Source organism: Pelobates fuscus, chromosome 1 (assembly GCF_036172605.1).
Source record: "Pelobates fuscus isolate aPelFus1 chromosome 1, aPelFus1.pri, whole genome shotgun sequence".
Taxonomy (NCBI): domain Eukaryota; kingdom Metazoa; phylum Chordata; class Amphibia; order Anura; family Pelobatidae; genus Pelobates; species Pelobates fuscus.
The window spans coordinates 171,420,005-171,447,405 of NC_086317.1; the positions used below are offsets into that span (position 1 = coordinate 171,420,005).

Sequence of the window (27,401 nt, forward strand, 5' to 3'; positions counted from 1 at the left end):
CTTAGAACTGCAGAAACCGGGACAGAACAGTGTATCAGTGATCCGCACTCTTTTTAAATGTTAGAGAAAACAAACCAGAAAAAAACCATGGGTTACCTATAAGACTTAGGTTGTGACCTTTTGTTTGGTGGGAAAGAATCAAGATTAGAGGAATCTGAGACTTCCATATCCATCTGCAGAACCAAATGCAAGAAATAATCTCAAATCTCAAATTGAATCCCAAGGGGCCAGGGGAACAAATCCCCAGGTAAGCCATAAAAGAAAAAGAATAGTTCCAAGGAAAAAGCACATGTCCTATAGGGATAGGATAGGAACAAAAAGACTGAGGGAGGAGGGGATAGGAGGAGGTACTTATACATTTATTTTAATTAGTCCTGTCTAATTAGGGATAGGGAGGAGCTACCTATTGTTGTGCTGCCATGTATATGGCCAGGAAAAGAAAATCTCTCACTGGATAATCCAATATTCTCATTATGTAGCTCAAACTAGCTGTTTCTGAGTGGCCAGACCTCTGGGTGGATCAGAGGGGTTTTGTCAGGATCCCGCGGGCGGCTGCGAGGGGAGGCTGCAGTCCGCTCGCGGCACTCACCCTCCAGCCGTCCGCGGTCCCCTTCCTGCCATGCGCTCGGTGGGCGGTATCCTCCCAGCCACGGATACCGCCCGCGCCTTCCTCCACGTCCCCCAGCGGCAGCATGCATGACGCTGCACGCTGGGAGACCGCCCAATTTATTACACGCCGGGGTCAGCCACCTGACCCGGCGTTAAAGGCACAGTGCCTCAATCACAGTGGGAGGTCTAGATACCTCCCACGTGTGATTGTTAATTCTGATTGGAAATTATCCAATAAGAATTAACCTTATGGTTTAAATACTTACTTTTCCTGTTCCTCCCTGCCCTGTTGTGGTCTTTGCTTGCTAGTATTGCTACTGAACTTGTGTTTCTGGTTACGTACTCTCTGGCTTGTTTATCTGACATTGTGACTTTCTCCTACCCTTTGACCTCGGCTTGTTTCTCGTTATTCTGTCTTCTGGTTCCACTTACTCGGCTTGTCTCCTGACCATTCTTTGTGTGCTTAGCCAGGCCACTCTAAGGTCCGGTACTGCACCTTTTCTCTGTGTGTGTGTGTGTGTGTTAGCGTGTTTGGTTCCCAGAATCGTGACAGGTTTGGCCTGGCAGTTTATTGTCCAGTCCATATTTTCTTAAATTATGTTCTTTGAATAACCCAAAGTCAGAGCATATGCACCAATACATTTTATGACACCCTATGTCCAGCTCTGGTGATGGTTATCTAGTCGTTACATTTCATGGCTTAGGCCTGGCGTTTGATCAAAGTCTACAATAAATGTTATCCCAACATGAACGGAAACAACTCATAACATATATCAAATGCCAACGCATGCTTTGGCATGACAATTATTATTGTACCCATAGTGCCATAGGCGTGGGTAATAGTGAACAATATAAAATATTGAATATTGTAATGACTGATCTATTTCTGTATTCAGAATATCATAAGATACATAATGTAACCAGTTATAGAGATAAAGCTATTAGGACGTAAATTAGATTTACCAGTAACCTTGCAAATATGGGGTAATCAGCCAGTCCTCATATATAAATGGGATTGATGGGATTTGGCTATAGCAATTAGAGAATGACATATTGACTGCCAACAAGATATAGAATAAAATACCTTATTTGATCATAAATACATGTGTGTATCCATTTAATTTCACTGGGCACAATTTCTATATGCATAATAACATTGCCACCAAAATCAGTTGATGTTATATATATATATATGAAACAGGAAAAATTCAAGAATTTACACAGAATATTTTTTAAGCCTTTATTTTAGGGGACGATGAACATTTTTTGACAGCTAGCATACATACATGTGACCTAAATTTGCTCTATGAATTTTACTTCTTTGACCTGGTTTGTGCATACGATGCACTCCCTATAATTATTAAAAATTGTTCTAGATAGAATTGCACTGCTCAGTGGAAGGTGCCAGTGGGAAGACGAGGGATGCAGAAATAGCCCTCTCCAAATCTGCTCAGGTTAATGGGGTTCCCATCCAGTCGAATGTCTTCCAGGGCTCGTCTGATGAATGTACGGTCCTGGCTGTCACAGAATGTATCCTTGTGCATTGTCTGGATTTTGTTATTCTGAAAATATCCAAAAGCAAATGGTTTATTAATGATAAATAAGTATTAATTTAGGAATAATAAATAAGTTAATATATATATATATAGTTATTGCAAAAAGAAAGTTCATGAAAACATGTTGATTGTTTAAAAGTTAAGAAGTGGTTATAGGAACACTCCAAGCAATATAACATTACAATGTGTTGTAGTGTATTTGGTTCCAAGAGTGCCCTGGCACCCTCCCAGTGTAATGATTCAAGTCATTTAAGAAGGAGCTGTAGTGGTTATGGTTCTTAGAGTGTTCCTTTAACCCCTTAAGGACGGCGGGCATGCTATGCGTTCCTTGGGGACCAGCCTCTAAATGCCGGCGGGCGGCATATAACTTTCACCCCGTCCAGGGGACTTACCTGCTCGCCGACGATCCCACGCCGGCGATCGCAATGGGGGGACTTATGTTGCATCTCAGGGAGTCCCACTGCTGCTGATCCGGCCCTCGTGGGCCGTGTGATTGTGAGGTCCTTGTGAGCACCTCACGATCACATGGACGGAATAACCGTCCATAGCAGTGCCAGGAATGACAGGTTATCCCCCTGCTGCCTGAAATAAATTTAAATAAAGTTAAAACAGTGTACAATTAAATAATATATACTTAGATCTAATCATCTAAATATAATCAATAGCTCTAATCATGGCAGCATATACATCATGGGTTAGCTCCGCCCCTCACAGCCGATAGGACAGGAAAAACACCAACGGCATTAAAAGGAGGCTCCATTCCTAAGGTCTTCTGTCTTTTTCCTGTCCTACAGCCCTTAGGATGTGAGCATTTTGCTCCCTTTACTTATGGACATGTATGTTTTTTCTCTTCAATACTTTATTTTTTTTTTGCTATTTTAGGGTGCCTTTATTCTGTGGTGCCTTTGTATTATGGTGCCTTTTATATTAGGGTGCCTTATACTGTGGTGTTTTTATACTATGGTACTTTTACACTGTGATTCCTTTAATCTGTGGTGCATTATGCAGCTGTGCATTATGCTGTAATGCTTTTTTTGCCACAGGTAGTATTTATTTTTTGTTTATTTGATGTCTGAATCTACACCATGTTCTGATGGGAACGCAGTGGAAGGAAAACCGTTATGCATTAACTGTCTTCAGAAGGTAACCTCTTCAGCATAACCTATACCTGCTCAGCTACAGGACATGTTGACATAGCTTACAAAGGAAGTGTCAAGGTATTTCAGAGGCCATAAGGGTAAGAAAAAGAGGCCAAACTTTACCCTGTGAAGGAAGGTACCTCCCCCAACTGGACTACACTACCTAAGGTGGATGCGCCGATTTCCAGGGTAGCCTGTGGGACGATGCTAACACTTGACAACTCTGCTTTTTTTCCTCAAGCCTATGGATCAAAAGTGGGCGCAGACCTGTCCAAATTTATACGCCTGCCGATGCAAGATGTCATACAGCTGTAGCTTTCACTGCTGTTTCTAGAACTAAATGAAGTGGTCTGGGTACCACGTCTATCTAGGGTTAACCCTGCAGCTGTAAACATAGCAGTTTCAGAGAAACTGTTATGTTTACATTAGGGTTAATCCAGCCTCTAGTGGCTGTCTCATTGACAGCCGCTAGAGGCGCTTCCGCGCTTCTCACTGTGAAAATCACAGTGAGAAGACGCTGCCGTCCATAGGAAAGCATTGAGAAATACTTTCCTATGGACTGATTGAATGCGCGCACGGCTCTTGCCACGCTTGCGCATTCGGCGCTGACGTCGGAAGAGGGAAGAGAGTTCCTCAGCGCAGAGGTAGCCCGGCGCTGGAGAAAGGTAAGTGTTTAACCCCTTCAGCCCGGCGGGAGGGGGGCCATGAGGGTGGGGGGGACCTAAAGACCCTATAGTGTCAGGAAAACAAGTTTGTTTTCCTGGCACTATAGTGGTCCTTTAAGGGTATGGTAAAACTATATGAGGTTTATTTTTGCAATGAAATTTAAAATGAGATGTATAAAGCATTCTTTACCGAGAGTAGTTATGACAGTGACATATCAAAGTGAATTTCAAATTTAAGGTCAACATACCCAAACTGGTATTTTATACTTTCAGTTCAGCTACTCTGACCTTAAATTTTCAATTCTATTTTACTTTGAATTTGCTTTTTAATTCTCACATTAGTAAATAACCCTGTATACAGCCCTGCAGGTCATATTTATAATCACAAACAGCTACATTCTATGAGACAACATGAGACAATTCAGAATTATATGAATTGAAAAATAAAATGCTCAAACAGTGTGATTAAAAAAATAAATAAATGAAAATATATATATATTCTAGTATGTATGTATGGTATGTATGTGTGTGTCTCTATATATATATATATATATATATATATATATATATATATATATATATATATATGTATATATATATATGTATGTATATACATATTAGAATAAAAAAAGGCCTGGGCCAGTTGTTCATTGCAATGCAATTATTTTTTATTTAGCTCCTGCAAATCCTACATTAAGAATAGCATGTAGTACAATATGCATCTGGTGATAGTATGAATTGCTGGTAGCACTGTCCATGAAAATAATCTTTCTTAACAACAGAGGAAATCACAGACACGCAAATCAGGGGGAAAAGTGCATCATATTTTAAAGTCGTATTTCTTGTTCAGTTCATGTCTGCAAGTGCAAATTGGGAACTTGCCCAATCCTCTGGAGAGCAAATAACTAATTTAAGTTCCGCTCTGTTTTAGCACAATGTGCCTCTAGGCATATATTTGTCAAGCAGGGAGGGAATAAAACCCTCTTTAAATCCTATGTTATTCTGTGAAAGCTATTAATCAAAATGCCTAAAAAAAAATCTATACACTGGATAACTAGGCTACACAGAATAAGAGGATTTGCCTGTATATTTCCCTTGGGAGTTTACTCACTGATTATAAGAAACAGCAGACAAGTAAAGGATTCTGGGTACCTGGAGGTGAAGCGACTGCAGACTAAAAGGGAGAGGCACAGGGATATAGTCAAGTTTGTTGTCCGACAGGTATAGAAACTGCAACTTTGTCAGGTCCTGCAACAAAAGACAAGGCAGCAATTGTATGAAACAGAAGGAAATTAGAAGACTATTGTGGTCATTTTTTATACCATGTAATAAATTTATTCAATGGATGAAAACTTGTTTGTATTTTAGAAATGGCTTCAGTGGTTTAGTTTGCGTAGTACCTGAATATTCTAATTTCGAATGATTGAAAATGCACCTTTTCTAGTTATTCACTAAGCAGGGATATTTTTTTTTCTGAACGAAATTATAGGCCATAGTAGCCAAACCGTTAACACATCTGTGTTGGAGAATGTATCCAGTTCTGTTATTTGGGCACACAATCTGCAGCTCCCTTGTCGATTCCAAACTTAGAACGCAGACCAATGGTTTTCATCAGTTTAGATACTGATGACTTTTAGTCAATAAATCTTTTTTTCATCTGGTGACCCATAAAAGAAGAGACACTATAGATGTAAAGTGAGTTACGGGCCTGAAGTGCCTCTGAACTGTTGAGGGTCATGTGTATAATTAGATACAGGCATGACGTTCTCTGGGCTGAATGAAGACATAGGTCTATAAGACATATAGCAGCCATTTATGTCAAGGTAATTCTGTACCTTTATTTTTCGAAAATGTTGCTCAATTTTATTTGTTTTAAGGTTTTGTCCTTTCACGCAACACTGAATATCAGGCCTAGAATAGGAAAGATATTTCACATATATATCATATGAAAAATATATATTCTTAAGGGCCTTTTATGCTGGATAGTCACTGAGCAGGTGTTCCCGTTGCTAGGTGATGTCTCACGTGTGTTTCACAGTCTTTAAGACGGATGATATAAACAATTTTCTATCTATGAAGAGTGTGCCTACAAAGAGCAATATATTTTAAGACATAAGTATTTGCTATTCTGGGGAAAAGTGGTAAATAAAGAGCATTCACCTTGGAAACCAAGAGTGTCTCTCAGCAGTTAGCACTTTGCCCAGAATAGTAGCTATGCTGCCTTGCTAAATCAGGCCACATGACTGTTACAAACCAGACAAGTAAACAATGTCCTATAAAATAAAAATACTATATGAAGTGTACTAAATGCAGTGCTGTTACCTGTTGTACTAAACCATGTAATTTAAATATATACTTCTAAACTTTCATAAAAATTTACCATTGTCAATGCTTAGTTATTTCCTGAATCCTAACCCAAATCAAAACGAGCCTCTGCTCCCTCAACCACCCCCATCCCACTCCGTCTCTTGCTCCTGTAATAAATATGCTGTTACCCTGATTATCAGGCACTGCTTTTTCCAATACATTCCCACAACAATACGATCCACAGTCACCATTCCTATGAACTACCATCCCAATGACAATGAACCTTAAAGTCATTACAGACACCATCCCCCTTTTTTTAGACAACTTCTTTAGCCTCTCATCTATTACAGACTACTTGCTCCTGATTAGTCTCTAAAACCCTCTTCCCTATCCATTACATATTCCACATACCTCACATCACACATTTTACACCTCCTCTATATTTGCCTTTCCTTTAAAACGTCCCTCCTCTCCATTACAAATTGTCCAACTTGCCAAAGCCAATACATCACTACTTTAATATATTGTAAAAGCCCACAAAATCACCATTTTGGTTGTTGTTAACCTAGTGATCTTGACATATTAATCACATGATGAAGTGATTAACGACAATGGCAAAAGCTGAGTCCAGGTTTAAATGTATAACCATTTATACATTTGGCAGCATTAAATCAGTTTAAGACTGGATTGGATTGGATTATGTTAATTAAAAATCAGGCAATACTTGCCTAAGTGAAGCCGATAAAGTAAAAACAAGTGAGGATTGTGATCGACACCCTAGTTATAATACTGTTTGACTTAACTGTTTTAATTCTACTGATGTTTGATGCAGAACTTTAATATGTAGAGAGAGAACTCTATTTTACAATCTGGTCTAAAGTGCTAAACTAAAAGTGGGCAATCACCATGGAAACCTGGAAAATATTTCATTGGTGACTCCTCCCCTTTACATTTTTGCGCCACTGTATTGAACAGAACACTTTGATAATCTAATCACGAGACAGCAAAGTTGAATTTAGAAATGTTTTGAAATATTGAAGACCAAAATAGGAGAGTTGGAAATAATAACAAACTGTGATCATGTGGAGATTTTTTCCATACTCAATTATATTATGTACATTTTGCAAAGAGGTTCTGAAATTACCACAGACTTTTATTACTAGAATCATTGATCAGTCTGGTAATGTTCTGAGGCCAACAATAATAAAATATCAGCAATAATAGTATAATTATATTTCTTTTTATATCATGTTATATACTGCTCTCTGACCATTCTGCACTAGATATACATTCTGGACTCGAGCCATCAGTTACATCCATCCACTCTATTGAGAGATTATGTTTTTTTTTAATGCAACAGGTCTGTTCACTAAAATGTAAATTGTTGGAAATTGAAACTGAATTTCAAATTTAAGCCATAATTTTTCCACTTTGGTTATTAAACTCTGATATTCACTTTGAATTCCAAACACTTTCCTGATTGATCCAGTGGGGCTTATTTTTCTCATATCAATTTTGTCTATCCTCCCCAGTTCCCATAGTATCTATGATCTAACACATGGGTCGTCAACCTGGTCCCTACCACCCACTAGTGGGCGTTTCAGGATTCCAGGTGGGCGGTAGGGATTTTTTAATTTTGAGAGATTGGGCGGGCGGGCGAGAGCCGGCGGTACCCCTGCGACCAGGTACCGCCATCACCACTTGCGGCCCCGGCCCGTGCGGCAAACCGCAGGGGGCGCATATGGAGGGGTCCATGCATGTGTGTCGTATGCATGTGTGTCTTGCGTCTGTCTGTCTGTGTGTATGTGTCTTTGTATGTATGTCTTATGTGTGTGTCTTTGTATGTGTGTGTCTGTATGCATGTCTGTGTGTGTGTCTGTATGTATGTGTGCCTGTCTGTTTGTATGTATGTGTCTTGTGTGTGTGTGTGTGTCTGTATGTGTGCCTGTCTGTCTGTATGTATGTGTCTTGTGTGTGTGTGTGTGTGTCTGTATGTATGTATGTATGTATGTGTGCCTGTCTGTTACAGTGGGCTATAGTAAGTAATAGTAAGTGGGATACCTAGCTCAGCCTTCCTACTGGGCATTGCTATAAGGAAGGTTAATTTTTTTTTAAAAAAAGAGTGGAAAAAAGGTGGGTCGGGAATTGAGGAGGGAGAGGAGGGGAGCTGACGCACAGATGAGAAATCATATTATGCGCAATAAGAGAAGTCGTCTGAATATCACCGAAAGAGGAGACCTTAGTTTGTTCCTTACTAAAATCGAACCAGATATCAAATATTTAGTCTTGCAGCATCAACCTCAAGGATCTTATTAATCACTAGTAAAGGTAATTTCAATTTACTTTATTGTTTTCTCAGTAAACTTTATAAAGTTAAAAACATTATAAACATGCTTTAAGTAGAAATAAAAAGATAAATGTACGTACATTTATTTTTTAAAAAACACCCTCCTTTCTAAAAAATATTCCGCACTTGCGCGAAAACTGGTCGGCGGTAAGGAAATTTTTTCAACCGAAAAGATGCATTAGTGGGCAGTAGGCAGAAAAAGGTTGACTACCACTGATCTAACACTTTTTAGAATACAAAATTTATAATGTACAGTATTCCTATTTGTGTGATTAATATGTCCTAGAACCAATATACTTTTTTTTTTTTTTTTGCAAATGGGTGTACAGTCTTTTAGAAACACATGACCACTCTATATGAAAATATTTAATATTTAATAGATCAGGTTAGGCAACCTTTAAGCAGCACTGTGCCAAAACTAGATTTTGAAGTCTCTTGAAGTGCTAGTCCTATTTTTTCTTTTTTTAAACGTGTATTTTGCATTGTGCAACTTGTGTTATGTATAGGTGCTGCAGCTGCTTTGCAGGGTTGTACTTGCGATACTGTTATAATACTTATGTGCATTCCTCCCATCTTTGATGTCCTGCTTTTGGGGACACCAAGGAACTGTTCCTAGCAAGCACAGCACGAGTGAATCAAAAAGACATGCTCGTGCTTTGTTCAGGGCACTAGGACCCTGCAAGGAGATTGAAATAGTGTTCCCTGCAGTGTCTGTCCTCAGTGGATTGGACTAAATGATTGGCAGGATCCACTACTTTTGGGGCTGAGCCAATGACACGATTGCATATCTGGCCCGCCCACTCTACCTTATACCACTAGGCTTCTCGATTTTATGGACACTGGAGTTGGGAGGTATGTAGGTGCATGACCAGTTTGCAGTATTGTAGTATTTGTGGTACCCTCTATGGCAGAGACTTACACATTGCACATACACTGCAAGTCTCACACACAATGCTACATACACACACACACACACACAATCACACTGTTAGACACAAACAAACTGCAAGACACAGACACTGTAACACACATATACCCACACATTGAGAAATGACTGCTTTGTTGTTGTTTTTTTGCAATCTTTTTTGCTTACCATTTAGCAAAAGGAGGGTGGCTTTCTGAGGTCCAATGTCGACCAGGCTGGCCAGGTACAGGGCAAGGTGCTTCAGCGTGCTGGTCTCCACCCACACGGTTTATCTATAATCAGTTCCTCCCAGTGCATCCAAATGTAAATTGAGGGATACACCCCACCACCCTCTGCAAATGGGTACTTGCAGATATCTTAAGAAGTCATCAGCCTTGCAAGCCGTGCAAAGGTATCCCTTGTGCCATAGGTTGCTGCCCCCTTTTATAGTACTATCTAGTTACTAATCATACACAATGCAGTATAGTAATTTTGAGGTGTCTTATGTTCGTACATCATCACATTTCTAAATTTCTATAAGGATGCATGTCCACGTCTGGGTAAATAGTAAAGTGGATGTTTCATTTTCTAGGATAGAAATGACATGCTTTCAAAAATAGCTCAGAATTCATGAGTAAGCTCAAGGGAAAACAACTATATCTTTTTAGCAATATGAAGTTTGACGTTTGGGACACTGACGAATGGGTACTACTAGTATGGAGTTTAAAGAAGCAGATGTAATACAGGATCTGTGTGTTGTTGTTAGGTGTATCAACACCACTATAAGAAACTAAAAATTCTTAAATAGAAGCCATTTGTCTCTCCTCTAGATGCCACAACTTGAAATCTGATGTTAAGTACTAATCTACTACAATTCTGTAGAGCTGGTAAAGGAAAAACAAAAAAAAAATGAGTAAACCGCTAATTTAATTTAAAAACATTTCTAAATCAAACTATAGCCATATAATGGGCCCCTAGACAGATTTGCAGCTTGGTCCCCCCTTCATTCTTCACATAAGGATGGCTCATGGTCAAGTGCCCCTGTCTAATCGCTGGGCCCTAGGTGGCTGTCCAGGGTTGCCTTATGGTTAATCTTGCTCTGACTCTATTCATAGCTTGGATATTTTATCCTGGGTTCTACAATCTAAGCTGACATTCAGCAATCTTCTGCTTGTTGCGAACAAATTCCCTAAGTGCCATTAAACATCCCAGAAAACACATTGAACCTGATTGCAAATTGAGCTAATTGTCCATTTTATATATTATATTTAACAGGGTTTGCTTTTAATATCTAACACTTGTCATTTCTAATTGCTTGCGACTGGAGATTACACATTTTAGTAAAATTTGATTCTGTTTTTTGATTGAGCATCTAGAGCAAGCATGTCAAACTCGCGAGCCGCATGCGGCCCACAAGGACCATCTTTGCGGCCCGGCGAGCCGCGAGTAGATGCTGGTGTTATAGCAGAGTAGGCACCTGCTTTCCCCATATTGTAGGTGCCTACTCTGCTAAGACTTACCCGGCCGGGGAGGAGGGCCGCCAGGGAGCTCAGTGTTCTGCTCCTCACTGATCCCTCGCACGCAGACTGAAGGGAAGCCGGACGCCGGAATATGACGTTACTAAACCACGCGAGGGAGCAGTGAGGAGCAGAAAGGACCCCAGGGAGATGCCTCCCATCGGCTCTATAAGTTAAGGAGCAGTAAAGTATGTGTGTGTAAGTGTGTCTGTCAGGCAGTGATTGTGTGTCTGTGTGTGTCTGTCTGTCAGTGAGTGTGTGTGTGTGTCTGTCAGCGAGTATGTGTGTGTCTGTCAGCTAGTATGTGTGTGTGTCTGTCAGTGAGTATGTGTGTGTCTGTCAGTGAGTGTGTGTGTGTGTGTGTCTGCCTGTGAGTATGTGTGTGTGTGTCTGCCAGTGTGTGTGTCTGTCTGTGAGTATGTGTGTGTGTCTTTCTGTGTGTGTCTGTCTATCTGTCTGTGAGTGTGTGTGTGTGTCTGTCAGTGTGTGTCTGTCTGTCAGTGTGTCAGCAAGTATGTGTGAGTATGTGCGTGTGTGTGTCTGTCAGTGTGTCTGTCTGTCAGTGTGTCTGTATGTGTCTGTCTGTCTGTGAGTATGTGTGTGTCTGTCTGTGAGTGAGTGTGTGTCTGTTAGTGAGTATGTGTGTGTGTGTGTGTGTGTGTGCGGCCCACATAAACTTAAACCTTGTTTATGTGGCCCGTGCCACGCTTTGAGTTTGACATACTTGATCTAGAGAGTTTCAAACTTGTTTTAGTAGCATTCTACTTTATATTCTAGAGCTCTCTCTTTGTTTTAAACTTTCACCTTGAAGGCCTCTGTCCGGATGCCTGAACTCTGCAGTTGATTCAGTTTGGCATCTAGATGAATGAGACTTGATGGCAACTCAGGTAGAGCCCTCAGCTGGTTTTCCGACAGGATGAGCTCCTGAAGAGATGGCAGCAGACGAAAGGCGCCCTCATCAATCTGAGATAGAGAGTTGCTGGAGAGATCCACACGCTTTAGTTTCTCTGTGAATAGAAAAATGTCAGCTTAGTCAAACCGCGAAGAACTAAGATTAATGATGTCATCATCATATTTAATATGTTAAGAATATTATGCAATATAAATTTGTTTGTAGAACAATACTATGACATCTTTATTAGAAACATTAAATATTGTCCTGTTATTATTGGTTTTATATGGTATGCATTTAAAATGCATGACAACAAAATATTCTGTAAAATACAAATTGACTTAATTGAAGTGCAAAGCTTGATTTGCTTAAGGCACTCTTTTTCATGTCTTAAATTTCAATAACAGCGCACTATTCAAAATGTGCACTATAGTCGTTGCTGCCACCCAGGAGTAGTGGGAGTTTATGTGCAGGGCTTAACTTTGTATGTTTGTATTTGCTTTTGTATTTGTGTTCCCTATTAAGGTTTAATAAGTATGTAGGGGTTTAGAAAAATTCCCCCCTCTCTCTCATTAGAGATTTTTACCTTTAGCTGAAGACAGCAAGAGGTTTTGTCTTGTTGTGGCAGGTGAGCTTACACTTAAATGACCATTGGAGTGATACTAAAAAACCTCCAGTTATTTAAATGTGCATAGGGATTTGAGATGGTACGCAAGTATATGTTTTGATAAAGCTCTGAGTGTGAATGAACCAACCAACTGTAAGTTGTATTATTCCTTCTAAAACTTTCTGATTATATTAAGAAAAAACTAAACTATTTCCCTTTCACCCAAATCACATACTCAGTCCTGCAAAGTCTCCAGAGCGTATTTGTTCAATTTTGTTAAAGCGGGCATAGAAGTAAGTTGTTTCTTTGGGGAGTGGTGGAATAGTAGTGAGGTCTACATCGTCACAGTATACAGAGCTTCCGAGGCAAACACAAAGCAAGCATGTTGGTAGACCTGGGAACGAGAAGAGCAAAAAAGTCAATATCCACTTCAAATTCTTATATAACTGTGAGAATGGCCACATTTTAGAAAGGCCAGACCTATGTTTGATTTACATTGTTGGCAGTCATTTTGATGTGCCTTTATGAACGTTAAACTTATGAAACCATCACTACAAACACTATATCCTCTAGTGTGTTATGGTGTTTCCTTGGTGCCCCGCAATGTAAGTCAAAACTTCTGCTACAATTTACATAGGGTCTACCACACACCCGTCATCTAATCTGTGACAGTTGCAAGCTCTCTGCACTGACCTTGCCCCACGAAGAAGCTTCTAACTCTCATTAGAGGAAGTGACTGGTGCTCATTGGCTTTAATACTTACATTGTGGGGTAGTGCCAAGGCACTCCTGACACCATAAGCAGACATTGACACACCTTTCTTGCATGTGACTTACATAGCCTTCCTAATCACTTCCTGTAACGGGAGAGCTAATGTTTATACTTCCTTTATTGCACAGTCTGTTTAATTTAGAATTTCTCATCTCCTGCACTGCTCATAGCGTTCTAGATCCTGCACGAGTCTCCTGTGTGTGATTTAAGTTCAATTTAAAGAGCAGGAGATAAAAACTTCTAAAATAAGTAAGTTCTAAAACCCTCTATTAAAGGAGGCCGTGTCAGTCGCAGCCTGGGGAGGTCTGGCTAGGACTGCATAAACAGAAACAAAAGTGATTTAACTCCTAAATGGCAGAGAATTGAGCAGTGAGACTGCAGGGGTATGATCTATACACCAAGACTGCTTCATTAAGCTGAAGTTATTTTGATGTCTATAGTGTCCCTTGAACTTGCACACCATCCGAACAAATACAGGAGTCTTTTGTTTGTGTGCTCTTTGCACATGCCTTCACCGTGTTTGTTTGTATTGTTATTTTACATTATATAGTTACATAGTTATACAGGCTGAAAAAAAGACTTGCGTCCATCAAGTTCAGACTTTCTCACATCAGTTTTTGCTGTTGACCCAAAAGAAGGTAAAAAAAACAAAACAATTTGAAGTGCTTTCCAATTTTGCAACAAGCAAAAGAAATCTCGACTCCAGAATGGCATTGAGATCTCTTTTTGCATCAACACACTCCTCCCCACATGTTAAAAATGATATCCCTGAATACTACATTTTTACAAGAATTCATCCAGTCGCTGTTTAAACATCTGTACAGAGTCTGATAAAACCACGTCTTCATCTTTATTGTTCTTACCGCAAAGAACCTTTTTCTTTGCCTTAGACTAAATCTAATTTCTTCTGATATAAAAGGGTGGCCTTGTGTCCTATGTATAGTCATGTTAGAAGTAGATTTCCACACAATGGTTTGTACTGGTCCCCAATATATTTGCTTAATGCTATCATAACACCTCTGAGGTTTTTAATCTAAATAGAAGCCTTTCTTCACAACTAAAATATTCCATTAATTGTATTTATTTTGTAGCCCACCTGTGCTCTTTTTGCTCTACGTCTAGTGCCATAATATCATTATTTAGATTATACAGCATATTTAAAGGGACACTATAGTCACCAGAACAACTACAGTTTATTGAATTTGTTCTGGTGTGTAGAATCATTACGTTCAGGCTTTTTGCTGTAAACACTGTCTTTTCAGAGAAAATGCAGTGTTTACATTACAGCCTAGTGATAACTTCACTGGCCACTCCTCAGATGGCTGTTAGAGATCCTTCTTGGGTCATAGCTGCCTAAAAGGCATCCAAATATTCAGTATCTCTTCCCTCTGCATGCAGACACTGATTCAATTTATCTCTATGAGGAGATGTTGATTGGCCAGGGCTGTGTTTGAATCATGCTGGCTCTGCCCCTGATCTGCCTCTTTGTCAGTCTCAGCCAATCCTGTGGGGAAGCACTGTGATTGGATCGGGCTGCCACTTCTGATGATGACAGCAGACTGCTTTTTTTTTTTGAGGCAAACAGCATGCAGAGTTACAGTTTCTGGCTTGAATACAGTAAGATTTGTTATATTTATGGAGGCATGAGGGGCCCAGGGGGGGCTAGATGGTGGTTTTAACACTATAGGGTCAGGAATACATGTTTGTGTTCCTGACCCTATAGTGATCCTTTAAGGTTCAATCTTACCACTGATTTATAAAGAGACAAAATTATATTTGCATCTCGAGAATGAATGTCCTTTTTTATACATGACCTTACTGGCCTTAGCAACTGACAATTCACATTGCACATTGTTGCCTTATTTGCTGTCTATAACGATTCCCAGCTCCTTCTTGTGTATTGTTATTCCTAATTCACTGCCATTTAGGGTGTAAATTGCTTGTCCATTCTTTACCTCGAACTGTATAACTTTGCATTTATCTACATTAAATTTAATTTGCCATTTGAGTGCCCAGTCCCCCAATCTATCTAAATCCATCTGCAGCAAAGCAATTTCCTGCTCACATTGTATTACAAAATATTGACACATGACTTTCATTGCATATTTGAAGATCATTTACAAATATGTTGAACATAAGTGGTCCCAGAAAAGACCCCAGAGGGATATTGTTTTATTATCTTATTTTTTTTACACCTGTATGCTAGCTTTGTCCTACTTTGCCAATCTTTTCATTTTTTTTTTTAAACATTTTAATAGTCTCCTAACAATCTCTGCATCGGTAGATTATGGATATCACTCCTTCTTTGTAAATTCTCTCCCAGATCACTCCAACAACTCCGCACAAAGCCAGTTCTAAGGAAATTTTAACAAGACTGAGGCTGATACTATATAAATATACCTATTTTCATACATTTAAAAGATTTTTTACACTTTTGGTCCTGAGTATTTAGTAATAAGGCTTTGAACTATATAAATTTCATTACACCCAATTCAAAAACCTAAGGGAATTTCAGCCTGGCTGGAACAGGCAGATGTTGAATCTGTAGTGCAGAATGAGTGGCGTCTGTGTACTATCACTTGAGAATGTTGTCTTCAACTAAGCACCCACTTGGCCCTGCAGAATGAGCCATTGGGTATGTACTATGTAGCCTCCTTTAGGTTTTATGAGCTCTTATGGCCAGAGTACATAAGAGGCAACTTGTCAGTTCCATAAAATGGCACAAATGCGTGATGTGCTGCTGTCCTCAATGTGTCTTTATATGTGAGTACCACCGAGGGGTAAAAAAGATCAAATGCTAAATCAACAAACTGATATCCACAACAGGATTTTGTAGGTATTTCCGATTAAACTAATATATTGTTATGTAAACCTTACATTGTGAAAAGATTATGACCTATAATCAGATGTATTTATTGTCACCAGTTGTGCAATCCCATGTGAATATGACTGTAATGGAACATAAAATATTTTGTTTAACAATATACTTGTTTTAGGCATATAGCTGAGGCTTACCAAGGACTCTGGATGTCTGCAGATATAATCAATTTTAAGAGGAGGTTAATGAATTCTACTATTCTCAAGAGAATATCATTGGGTATTTATATTGTCAGCATTGCCTGGTTTATTAGGAGAGCTAAAATCACTTATTTCTTGTAAGATAATAAAGTAGAAAAGGTGCACACATTTTAGAATAACCAATAGGTTTTAACAAAGATAGTAAAAGATGACTTGTAAAAAGACTTACAAACATACAGATTTTTATTAATGCCAGAGGAAAATAACTAGTGCTTTTGGTCATGCGATGCTGCAATGTAGCATGACAACATATAAAGTAAAGAAAGGCTGTGTGGCCAAAAATATAGAGAATGCATATACGTAATCACCTTTTGGTCATAAATGTTCATACGTGGTAATTGGAGACTAGTGACCAAAGGGTAGACTATAACTGTAGAAATACAACTTTCATGATACATTGACAGCCTTACGGTGTACTTGTTCAACAGGTGGGAGCCTACGTTTGGCCACCCCTGGTCTAAGACAGTAATCCAGGTGGACTGGCAAGATGTGCCACATTATACAGGGGGCATACTTGGCTCACAAAGTACAGTGCTTCTAAATTACAACCTAGGTGTATGGAAAATAGAAGCACACAATCCAACATGCAACACAGATGTCTAGTTTAGCCACATTTCCATACTTACTCAATGAGGTGTTATGCACGCATGCAGTCACTATCCTAATATTCTGCTGGCATTTTGGGAATTCAATAAAAAACACATATTTCGTAATTAACTTACCATGCCACAAAAATTGCAATGGATAAATATTTAATGTATTAGGGTTTCATTGAACTGCTCTTTACACAGTAATTTAATTTTCTTGTCCTAAAGTTACACAGCAGCTGTGCATCTAATGTTTCAAATATGTAATGCACCTACCGTATATACTTGAGTATAAGCCGACCCGAATATAAGTCGAGGCTCCTAATTTTACCCCAAAAAACTGGGAAAACTTATTGACTCGAGTATAAGACTAGGGTGAGAAATGCAGCAGCTTTTGGTAAATCTCTAAATAAAATTAGATCCTAAAAAAATTATATTCATTAAAAATGTATTTACAGTGTGTGTGTATGAGTGCAGTGTGTGTGTATGAGAATGCAGTGTGGGTATGAGTGCAGTGTGTGTATGAGTGCAGTGTGTGTGTATGAGTGCAGTGTGTGTATGAGTGCAGTGTGTGTATGAGTGCAGTGTGTGTGTATGAGTGCAGTGTGTGTGTATGAGTGCAGTGTGTGTGTGTGTGTGTGATGCAGTGTGTGTAAGAGTGCAGTGTGTGTGTGTGTGTGTGTGATGCAGTGTGTGTAAGAGTGCAGTGTGTGTGTATGAGTGCAGTGTGTATGAATGCAGTGTTTGAGTGTGTGATGCAGAGCCTTGGGCATTTTTATTACTTTTTTTATTATTTTATTTGAATAGTTTTTTTTTAATTATTATTATTTTATTTATTTTTTAATTATTATTATTATTATTAATATTTTTATTATTTTTTTCGTCCCCCCTCCCTGCTTGATACATGGCAGGGAGGGGGGCTCTCACTCCCTGGTGGTCCAGTGGCATTGGCAGTTCAGTGGGGAGAGAGGGGGGCTGGCAGGAAGCACTTACCTCTCCTGCAGCTCCTGTCAGCTCCCTTCTCCTCCGCGCCGGTCCGTGCAGCTCCTCTGTCAGCTCACAGTGTAAGTCTCGCGAGAGCCGCACTATGACCCCGCGGCTCTCGTGAGACTTACACTGGGAGCTGACAGAGGTGCTGAAAGGACCGTTGCGGAGGAGAAGGGAGCTGACAGGCGCTGCAGGCCCCCAGTCTGTATTATGGCAATGTAAATTGCCATAATACAGACACTGACTCGAGTATAACCCGAGTTGGGGTTTTTCAGCACAAAAAATGTGCTGAAAAACTCGGCTTATACTCGAGTATATACGGTATTTTTTCACAAAAAGAACGTGAAGTTGTAGTGATTGTGTTAGTAGATGAAGTTTATGTGAGTGTGAGAAAAGCAGCATAATTGCAATACAATATGCTAGTAATTTTCTATTAGAAGGCTCTCACTCTGGTGTATTGGGAGCTGTCTGGATGAGTTTCATGTGATAATTAGGTCAGCCCATGCCGAACGTCCACTCATTACATTTGATTAGTAGTGATGTACCGAACTGTTCGCTGGCGAATAGTTCCTGGCGAACATAACGTGTTCGCGTTCACCACGGTGGGCGAACACATGCGCGGTTCGATCCGCCCCCTATTCGTCATCATTGAGTAAACTTTGACCCTGTGCCTCACGGTCAGCAGACACATTCCGGCAAAAGGCCTGACACACCCGCTTGAAGGCCTGACACACCCGCTTGAAGGACACTGACTGCTATTAGCTTACAGTGAAAAACTTTTTTTCTTTTTAAAGGCACGCTATTGTGACACCAGATATGAGTGGCAATGTGCAGTTGCAGAGGTTGGCACTCATATCTGGTGTCACAATAGCGTGCATTTAAAACCAAAAAACTTTATTCACTGTTATAGATTGAATAGCAGTTAGTTGTCTTCAAGCGGGTGTGTCAGGCCTTCAGCGTGTACTCTGCCAACCTCTGGTCGTGGTGCTGTGATTCCCTTTTGCCCTAGAATAATGCCCAATTTTCAGAGGCCACGTACCCTGAACTTGAAAAGTTCTGAGGACATAGTTGACTGGCTAACACAGGACACCCAATCTTCTACAGCTTCCGCTCGGAACCTTGACGCACCATCCTCCTCCAGCTTAGCTTCGGGCACCTCTCAAGATACCACTCACCCGCCTGCCGCCACCACCAACACTAGCACCACAGCCGCTTCACTTTATCTGTCAGAGGAGTTATTTACACATCCGTTTGAAGAAATGAATGATGCGCAACCATTATTGCCAGAGGATGTAGATAAACGGGATATGTCTCAGTCAGGCAGCATTACACACATGGACGTACGGTGTGATGATGATGATGTTGTATCGCTGCTGCTTCCTTTGCTGAGTTGTCAGATTCAAGTAAGCGGTTGATGATGACGATGCGTCCATGGATGTCACGTGGGTGCCCGCTCGGCAAGAAGAAGAACAGGGCGAAAGTTCAGATGGGGAGACAGAGAGGAGGAGGAGACGAGTTGGAAGCAGGGGGAGGTCATCGCAAGGCGCTAGTGGCACAGTCAGACAGCATGCATCGGCACCCGGGGTCACCCCGACAGCACGCCAATCAACGCATGCTGTGTCCACCACCAGAATGCCGTCATTGCGGAGCTCAGCAGTGTGGCATTTTTTTGTGTGTCTGCCTCTGACAACAGCGATGCCATTTGCAACCTGTGCCAAAAGAAACTGAGTCGTGGGAAGTCCAACACCCACCTAGGTACAACTGCTTTGCGTAGGCACATGATCGCACATCACAAACGCCTATTGGATCAACACATGAGTACAAGCAGCACACAAACTCAAAGCCGCCATCCTCCTCCTGGTCCATCAACTTTAGCCACGTCAACCACTGCTGTCCTCCTTGCCCCCTCTCAAGCATCCGCCACTCCGTCTCTCGCCTTGAGCAGTTCCCGCTCATCTGCCCACAGTCAGGTGTCTGTCAAAGACATGTTTGAGCGTAAGAAGCCAATGTCAGAAAGTCACCCCCTTGCCCAGCGTCTGACAGCTGGCTTGTCCGAACTATTAGCCCGCCAGCTTTTACCATACAACATGAGGCGTTCAAAAAAATTTGTGGCTATTGGGATACTGCAGTTGAAGGTACCCGGACGAAATTTCTTTGCACAAAAGGCAATCCCCAACCTGTACTCGATTGTGCAAAAGGAAGTAATGGCATGTCTGGCACACAGTGTTGGGGCAAGGGTCCATCTGACCACTGATACCTGATCTGCAAAGCATGGTCAGGGCAGGTATATCACCTACATTTCGCATTGGGTAAACCTGCTGACGGCTGCCAAGCATGGAATGTGTGGCTCTGCAGAGGAGATGGTGACACTGCCACGACTTGCAGGCAGGCCTGCTGCCACCTCCTCTACTCCTCCTACTCCATCCTCTTCCATAACCTCCTCGGCTGAGTCCTCTTCTGCTGCTGCGTCTTGCTCCACATTAACGGCACCCCCCCAGCTCCCCAGGTACTATTCCACATCCTGGATACGGCAGTGTCACGCCGTCTTGGGTTTGACTTGCTTGAGAGTCACACCGGACAAGCACTCCTGTCCGCCCTGAATGCACAGGTGGAAAAGTGGCTGACTCCGCAGCAACTGGATATCGGCAAAGTGGTTTGTGACCAAGGAACAAATTTGTTGGCGGCATTGAAGTTGGGCAAGTTGACACATGTGCCGTGCATGGCACATGTGTGTAATCTCATCGTACAACGCTTTGTGCATAAGTACACAGGCTTACAGGACGTCCTGAAGCAGGCCAGGAAGGTGTGTAGCCATTTCAGGCGTTCCTACACGGCCATGGCGCACTTTGCAGATATTCAGCGGCGAAACAACATGCCAGTGAGGCGCTTGATTTGCGACAGCCGACACGTTGGAATTCAACACTCCTAATGTTCGACCGCCTGCTCCAACAAGAAAAAGCCGTTAATGAATATTTGTATTACCGGGGTGCTAGGACAGCCTCTGGGGAGCTGGGAATTTTTTTGCCACGTTACTGGACACTCATGCACAATGCCTGTAGGCTCATGCGTCCTTTTGAGGAGGTAACAAACCTAGTCAGTCACACCGAAGGCACCATCAGCGACATCATACCATTTGTTTTCTTCCTGGAGCGTGCCCTGCGAAGAGTGCTGGATCAGGCCGTAGATGAGCGTGAAGAGGAAGAGTTGTGGCCACCATCACCACCAGAAACAGCCTTATCAGCATCGCTTGCTGGACCTGCGGCAACGCTGGAAGATGATTGTGAGGAAGAGGAGGAATGTGGCTTTGAGGAGGAGGAGGAAGACCAACCACAACAGGCATCCCAGGGTGCTCGTTGACAGGACGCTTTAAAGACGTGTTGTTGATGGAGGACATGCGGACCTTTTTAAGTCCTACGCATCGCCACAGCCCTTCGGGACAGTAGGTCCTTATCCTTATCCTTATTTACTGAATATTCCCCTGTATAACAATGTTTGGCATTTAGTGAATATTCCCTATTCTGCTCTGTGTCAGTGTGTATCAGGGTCTCTGAGGACACGTGTCAATCCATATCTGCCAAGTGACCCTATGTAAGGGGAACAGTCCCTATTCTGCTCTGTGTCAGTGTGTATCAGGGTCCCTGAGGATAGGTGTCAATCCATATCTGCCAAGTGACCCTATGTAGGGGGAACAGTCCCTATTCTGCTCTGTGTCAGTGTGTATCAGGGTCCCTGAGGACAGGTGTCAATCCATATCTGCCAAGTGACCCTATGTAGGGGGAACAGTCCCTATTCTGCTCTGTGTCAGTGTGTATCAGGGTCTCTGAGGACAGGTGTCAATCCATATCTGCCAAGTGACCCTATGTAGGGGGAACAGTCCCTATTCTGCTCTGTGTCAGTGTGTATCAGGGATCCTTAGGATAGGTGTCAATCCATATCTGCCAAGTGACCCTATGTAGGGGGAACAGTCCCTATTCTGCTCTGTGTCAGTGTGTATCAGGGTCCCTGAGGACAGGTGTCAATCCATATCTGCCAAGTGACCCTATGTAGGGGGAACAGTCCCTATTCTGCTCTGTGTCAGTGTGTATCAGGGTCTCTGAGGACAGGTGTCAATCCATATCTGCCAAGTGACCCTATGTAGGGGGAACAGTCCCTATTCTGCTCTGTGTCAGTGTGTATCAGGGATCCTTAAGATAGGTGTCAATCCATATCTGCCAAGTGACCCTATGTAGGGGGAACAGTCCCTATTCTGCTCTGTGTCAGTTCGTATCAGGGTCTCTGAGGACAGGTGTCAATCCATATCTGCCAAGTGACCCTATGTAGGGGGAACAGTCCCTATTCTGCTCTGTGTCAGTGTGTATCAGGGATCCTTAGGATAGGTGTCAATCCATAACTGCCAAGTGACCCTATGTAGGGGGAACAGTCCCTATTCTGCTCTGTGTCAGTGTGTATCAGGGTCTCTGAGGACAGGTGTCAATCCATATGTCAAGGTGTCAATATGTCAGGTGTCAATCCATATCCATTGTGATTTAGGAATGTCAGGTGATTTATGCCCTTTATGGATTAAAACCCGACTCTGCATCAACTGTGTAATTTTCCATGGGAGTTTTGCCATGGATCCCCCTCCGGCATGCCACAGTCCAGGTGTTAGTCCCCTTGAAACAACTTTTCCATCACTAGTGTGGCCAGAAAGAGTCCCTGTGGGTTTTAAAATTTGCCTGCCCATTGAAGTCTATGGCGATTCGCCAGGTTCGCGAACGTTTGCGGAAGTTCGCGTCCGCCGTTCGCGAACCGAAAATGTTGTGTTTGCGACATCACTGTTGATTAGCGAAACCGCTTATTGATTTAACACTAGTCATACCACAGGTGCTATCAGCCTGCCCACAATGGATCCAATAATGGTAAGAGTGTAAAAATCATTATAATTTTAGAAATCATTAAAGCGGCACATACATATCTTTTTGACATACTCATATGGACTGTTAGAATTTTACTGAAATGTAGTTACTACTTTTTCTTAGTATTTTTCCTTTGCCTAACACTTCTTGACACTGGGCACAGCTACCGCCGTCAAGGAGTTTCAATCCTCCAGCCATCACCAGTGACTGCTGTAGGTAAATTGGCTATATATAAGGAGAATCACGAAGGACAGGATCAAGTCAATAAATCTCACCTTTACCTGCCACCCCTTGCCACCAGAACCTATGTGACAATGCCATCAACGTCAGAAGGTGACAGGTCCTCTAATCCTTGCAGTTACATGCTGCTGTACTCTGACAGCCTCCTCACAAGCAGTAACATACAGAAGGGGGGCAGTGTGGGAGCCCACCACAGGTGACTGATGGGTGCTGGGTACACAGAACTACCCCTTTCTGCACTGTAACCTATTTTAGTACTTCCTATGGAACAGCCTGCCTACCGCCATCAGACTCTCCCCTAGTCTTCAGTCGTTTAAGAGGTGCCTTTAAACGTTTAAGAGGTGCCTCTTTAGGAAAGCTTATGGCTTCCCAGAGTAACCTCTACCTCACACACCTGTCTCTTGCTCTCTCTCAAAGGGCAGCACTCTACTCTCCCCTCCAGCTCTGCTTCACTCCCATCACCTTATTTGATAATTCCTGTCCTAATGTGTTTTACACCCCACCTCCTATAGACTGTAAGCTCGTTTGAGCAGGGTCCTCTTCAACCTATCGTTCCTGTACGTTTTCTTGTAATTGTCCTATTTATAGTTAAATCCCCCCTCTCATAATATTGAAAAGCGCTACGGAATCTGTTGGTGCTATGTAAATGGCAATAATAATAATAATAATAATAATAGTGTAGGAATGTCATGACCCTCTGCTGGTCTTGTAATCCTAACACCTGTACACTTATGAAATAAAGCAATAGGCTTGTCTACAGTAAAAGCATATATTCAGGGATATCTGTCACTAGCATGCATTGAGTGAATGGAGCAAAGCTCATGATATCAAAAAAAGAATTATAGCTCTTACTGATTAGCCTCAGATGGGTTAATTAGCTTATCAGTAACCTGGTTAGACAAAATACACAGATCAACATTAAAGCCACCTACCTGAAATAATGTAGGTCCCTCTTGTGCTCTTGAGGAAAGGACCATTCCTGAACAATTTTTGCAGTGTGACTTTTTCCTGCTGAAAGAGGCCACTGCAACAATCTCTAGGTAGGTGGTACGTGTAAAAGTATCATCCACCTGAATGCCAAGATGCCAGATTTCCCAGCAGATCATTGCCCAGATCATAACACTGCCTCCGTCGGCCTACCCTCTTCCCATAGTGGTTGCTGCTGGCATCTCTTCCCCAGGTAAACAATGCACACACAGCCATCCACCTGATCAAAAAAAAAAACGTGATTCTTCAGACCATGCAACCTTCTACCATTGCACCATGTGATGAACTCACTATTAACAATCACGTTGGATGAGCTCCCCTATTTTGTATAACAGTTTTACCGAACCCCACATGCTTTTCCCTATATCAATACCTGCAAACTACCGAACACCGACCACCCATCTAGCTTGTGAACTAGAAAGAAACCACAACCTTAAGTGCTCTCTCTGGGTGGCCACCATTTGCATAACTGAAAACAAGTGCTTCAGGACAAGATGGCCATTTGTCTTCCAAACTCGGGCAGCGGTACTCTGCCTCGCGAACTCCGGGAAAAATCATACCGTTGCCTGCTCCATTCCTAGACAAGGGGAAACGTCCTTTAAATTCGCATAGGATCTCCCAAACAGTGACCATCCGCTACCTCCTTTTCTCTGGAACTATTTTGGGCAGCAGCCACATGTGCGGGCCGGTCAAAACTTTACCCCGTGGCGATTCGGCTATGTTACATGGATCTGAGCACTATTTGGACAACTTGGGAGCTCAGACCGGGCTATCTAGAGATATAATACTTGTGGGGGTTCCTATCAATATTGCATGTATTTTGGGGTGTTTTTTGTGTCATGTATTGTAACTCCTAGTGCCTGGGAGATAATTAGTTTAAGGAAAAGCAAGCTCACATATCTCCCAGACACAGTGGCGTCGGAGTAGGCTTTCTGTTATAGTGAATGGAGACCCCATGCTGGGGTCTGTGTATATAAACAGGCTACTTGGCTATAATAAGCCAGTTTTTTTTTTTTTTTTAATTCTTTATTTTTTCTTGTGCATATGAATATACATGACATATAATCCTGCAGTGCCACAACAGCTTTAACAGGCGCATTAAGAGTATTGGTTAATGTGGCTTGCGGTAGACCGCACAATTTAATATTTTAGAACATAGAACAGGCTGCGTATAGAATATGATTACTGACTATTTAGTTACAACGTATGAAAACAGTGTGATTAGTCTCGAGGAGTTGTACATCATATCACATATTCTGCACTGTTTATGTTAGTATGCATGCGTGTCTAGAGGACCTGCCTGAACGAGACAGATTATACGACTCATGAGACATGAAAATATGAAAAGAAAACCTCAGGCATACTCATAGATTATCATCATAGATTATCAGTAAGCTTTCAGTTAGTTGTGATGAACGATTAGTTGTTACAAAAGATTATTTTGCCCCTGAGACCTCACCAACCATACAGCAAACCAGGTAAGCAAAGGAACCCTGCCCCCCATGCTGATCTAAGGTTAATGAGGGAAGACATGCGTTAATTATAGACAGCAGATATCAATAGTCCCAAGAAATGGGCCCATGGTAAAGGTTAAGACTCTGCATGATATTAAGTGTTACAGCATGGTGGTGCCAGATGACCCAGGAATCTCAGGAACCTTCCGTTAGTGTCCTCCTCCAGCTGTAGGCTGCTTTGCACATGTAGGATGCTTTGCCCATGTATTCCGCCTGCAAGATGGAGAGTTCATGTGAACTGTTGCCCCCTTGTGGACAGGCTGTCATCGGTTGCCGTGGCCCTGTTGTGAAGGCGTATAATGCTGGAGTCCTTCTGTGGAGTGTCCCCTCTTGCCGGACCGGCCCAAAGGTAAGTTCTTTGATGAGGGGTCGGTGTGGGCTATCTCTGAGCTTTTGGTGAGTATCGGGTGGGCACTGCTCGGAGCCCTATGTGATCCAGCCTCTCCATGATGTTGGGTTCCACCTGCACTCTGTGGGGAGTTTGGCCAGCTAGGAGGGAGAGTCTACATGCCTCTGGGTTTGGGCATATAGAGTTGATTTTGCCGCCATTTTGCACGCGGCTCCGGGTTCCATCCATAGTAGTGTGGTGATAGGACCCTGCCGCAGGTTCACCGTTGCCGCAGGGGTCTCGGGGCATGGACCGGGATAACCCCCACCGGCCCGAGAGGGGGGGGGGCCTACTCCACGAACTTGTGAGGGTCTGGCATGACACAGTCGGATGGGATAGCGGGGCGGCGGCCTAAGTAGGCCTCATCCTATGCGGACGACATGAGTCTCTCTGAGGGACTAAAACACGGTATGCAAGCCTCTCCTCAGGTCCAGTGCCCCTTCGTGTATCGGACCGCATTCTCTGGTCATCAGGAGAGTACCAGGTCAGTTTTAACTTGCTTAAATTTCGCCTGATTGCAGGAGCTGTTGTTTCACGCGGCTGGTCTGCATGGCGGTCAGGCCCCGCCCCCCAAGCCAGTTTATTTTGTATCCCTTATCAAGTCTCGACTGATGTTTGGGTAGGCGAGAGTTATAATCACTGCTTCACTTTGGGACCTGGGAAAATCTACAGCGCAGGTCCCACTCAGGGTACAGGTGCTCCATTACAGTCTAGTTAAGACACTCATGTCCCAATTGTAGTTGCTTTCAGCAATGGACAGGGGTCATCATGGGCATTCTGAAAGCTGTGATGCACGGTGTGTTCTGACCCCTTTCGTTCATGGCCAGCATTACGTATTTCAACAATTTGAGCTACAGAAGTTCTTCTATGTGATCAAAGCAGATGAGCTAGCTTAAACTTTCCATGTGCATCAATGAGACTTAGGGACCTGGTTGTCCTTCCTTGCACCACGTTTGATAGTTACTATTATTATTATTATTATGATATTTATAGAGCGCCATCAAATTCGCAGCGCTTTACAATGGGTGGACGAACAGACATGTAGTTGTAACCAGACAAGTTGGACACACAGGAACAGAGGGGTTGAGGGCCCTGCTCAATGAGCTTACATGCTAGAGGGAGTGGGGTAAAATGACACTGCATACTAGGAACACCCCACAAGACTTGCTGTTTTGGAAATGCTCTGATCCAGTTGTCAATGCATCACTATTTGGCCCTTGTCAAAGTCACTCAGATCTTTTCAATTGCCCATTTTTCCTGCTTTCAACACATGACATTCAAGAACTGACTGTTCACTTGCTGTCTAATATATCCCACCATTTCACAGGTGCCATTGTAATGATATAATCAATGTTATTCACTTCACCTGTCAGTTATTTTAATGTTGTGGCTGACAAGTTTATATATTGTC

General features: G+C 42.2%; 1 protein-coding gene across 1 annotated transcript in view; it reads right to left on the bottom strand.

Annotated features, from left to right (window-relative positions):
* Positions 1–1,837: 1,837 nt before the first annotated feature.
* Positions 1,838–27,401, bottom strand: part of OPTC (opticin) — a 79,140-nt gene continuing 53,576 nt past the window's right edge. Inside the window, exons 4-7 of the mRNA XM_063444388.1 lie at positions 12,779–12,937; positions 11,849–12,051; positions 5,122–5,217; positions 1,838–2,171 (exon numbers count right to left, since the gene is read on the bottom strand). Of these exons, the coding sequence (XP_063300458.1) occupies positions 2,001–2,171; positions 5,122–5,217; positions 11,849–12,051; positions 12,779–12,937 (629 nt within the window). The 3' untranslated portion in view covers positions 1,838–2,000. The remainder of the gene's footprint in view (positions 2,172–5,121; positions 5,218–11,848; positions 12,052–12,778; positions 12,938–27,401) is intronic.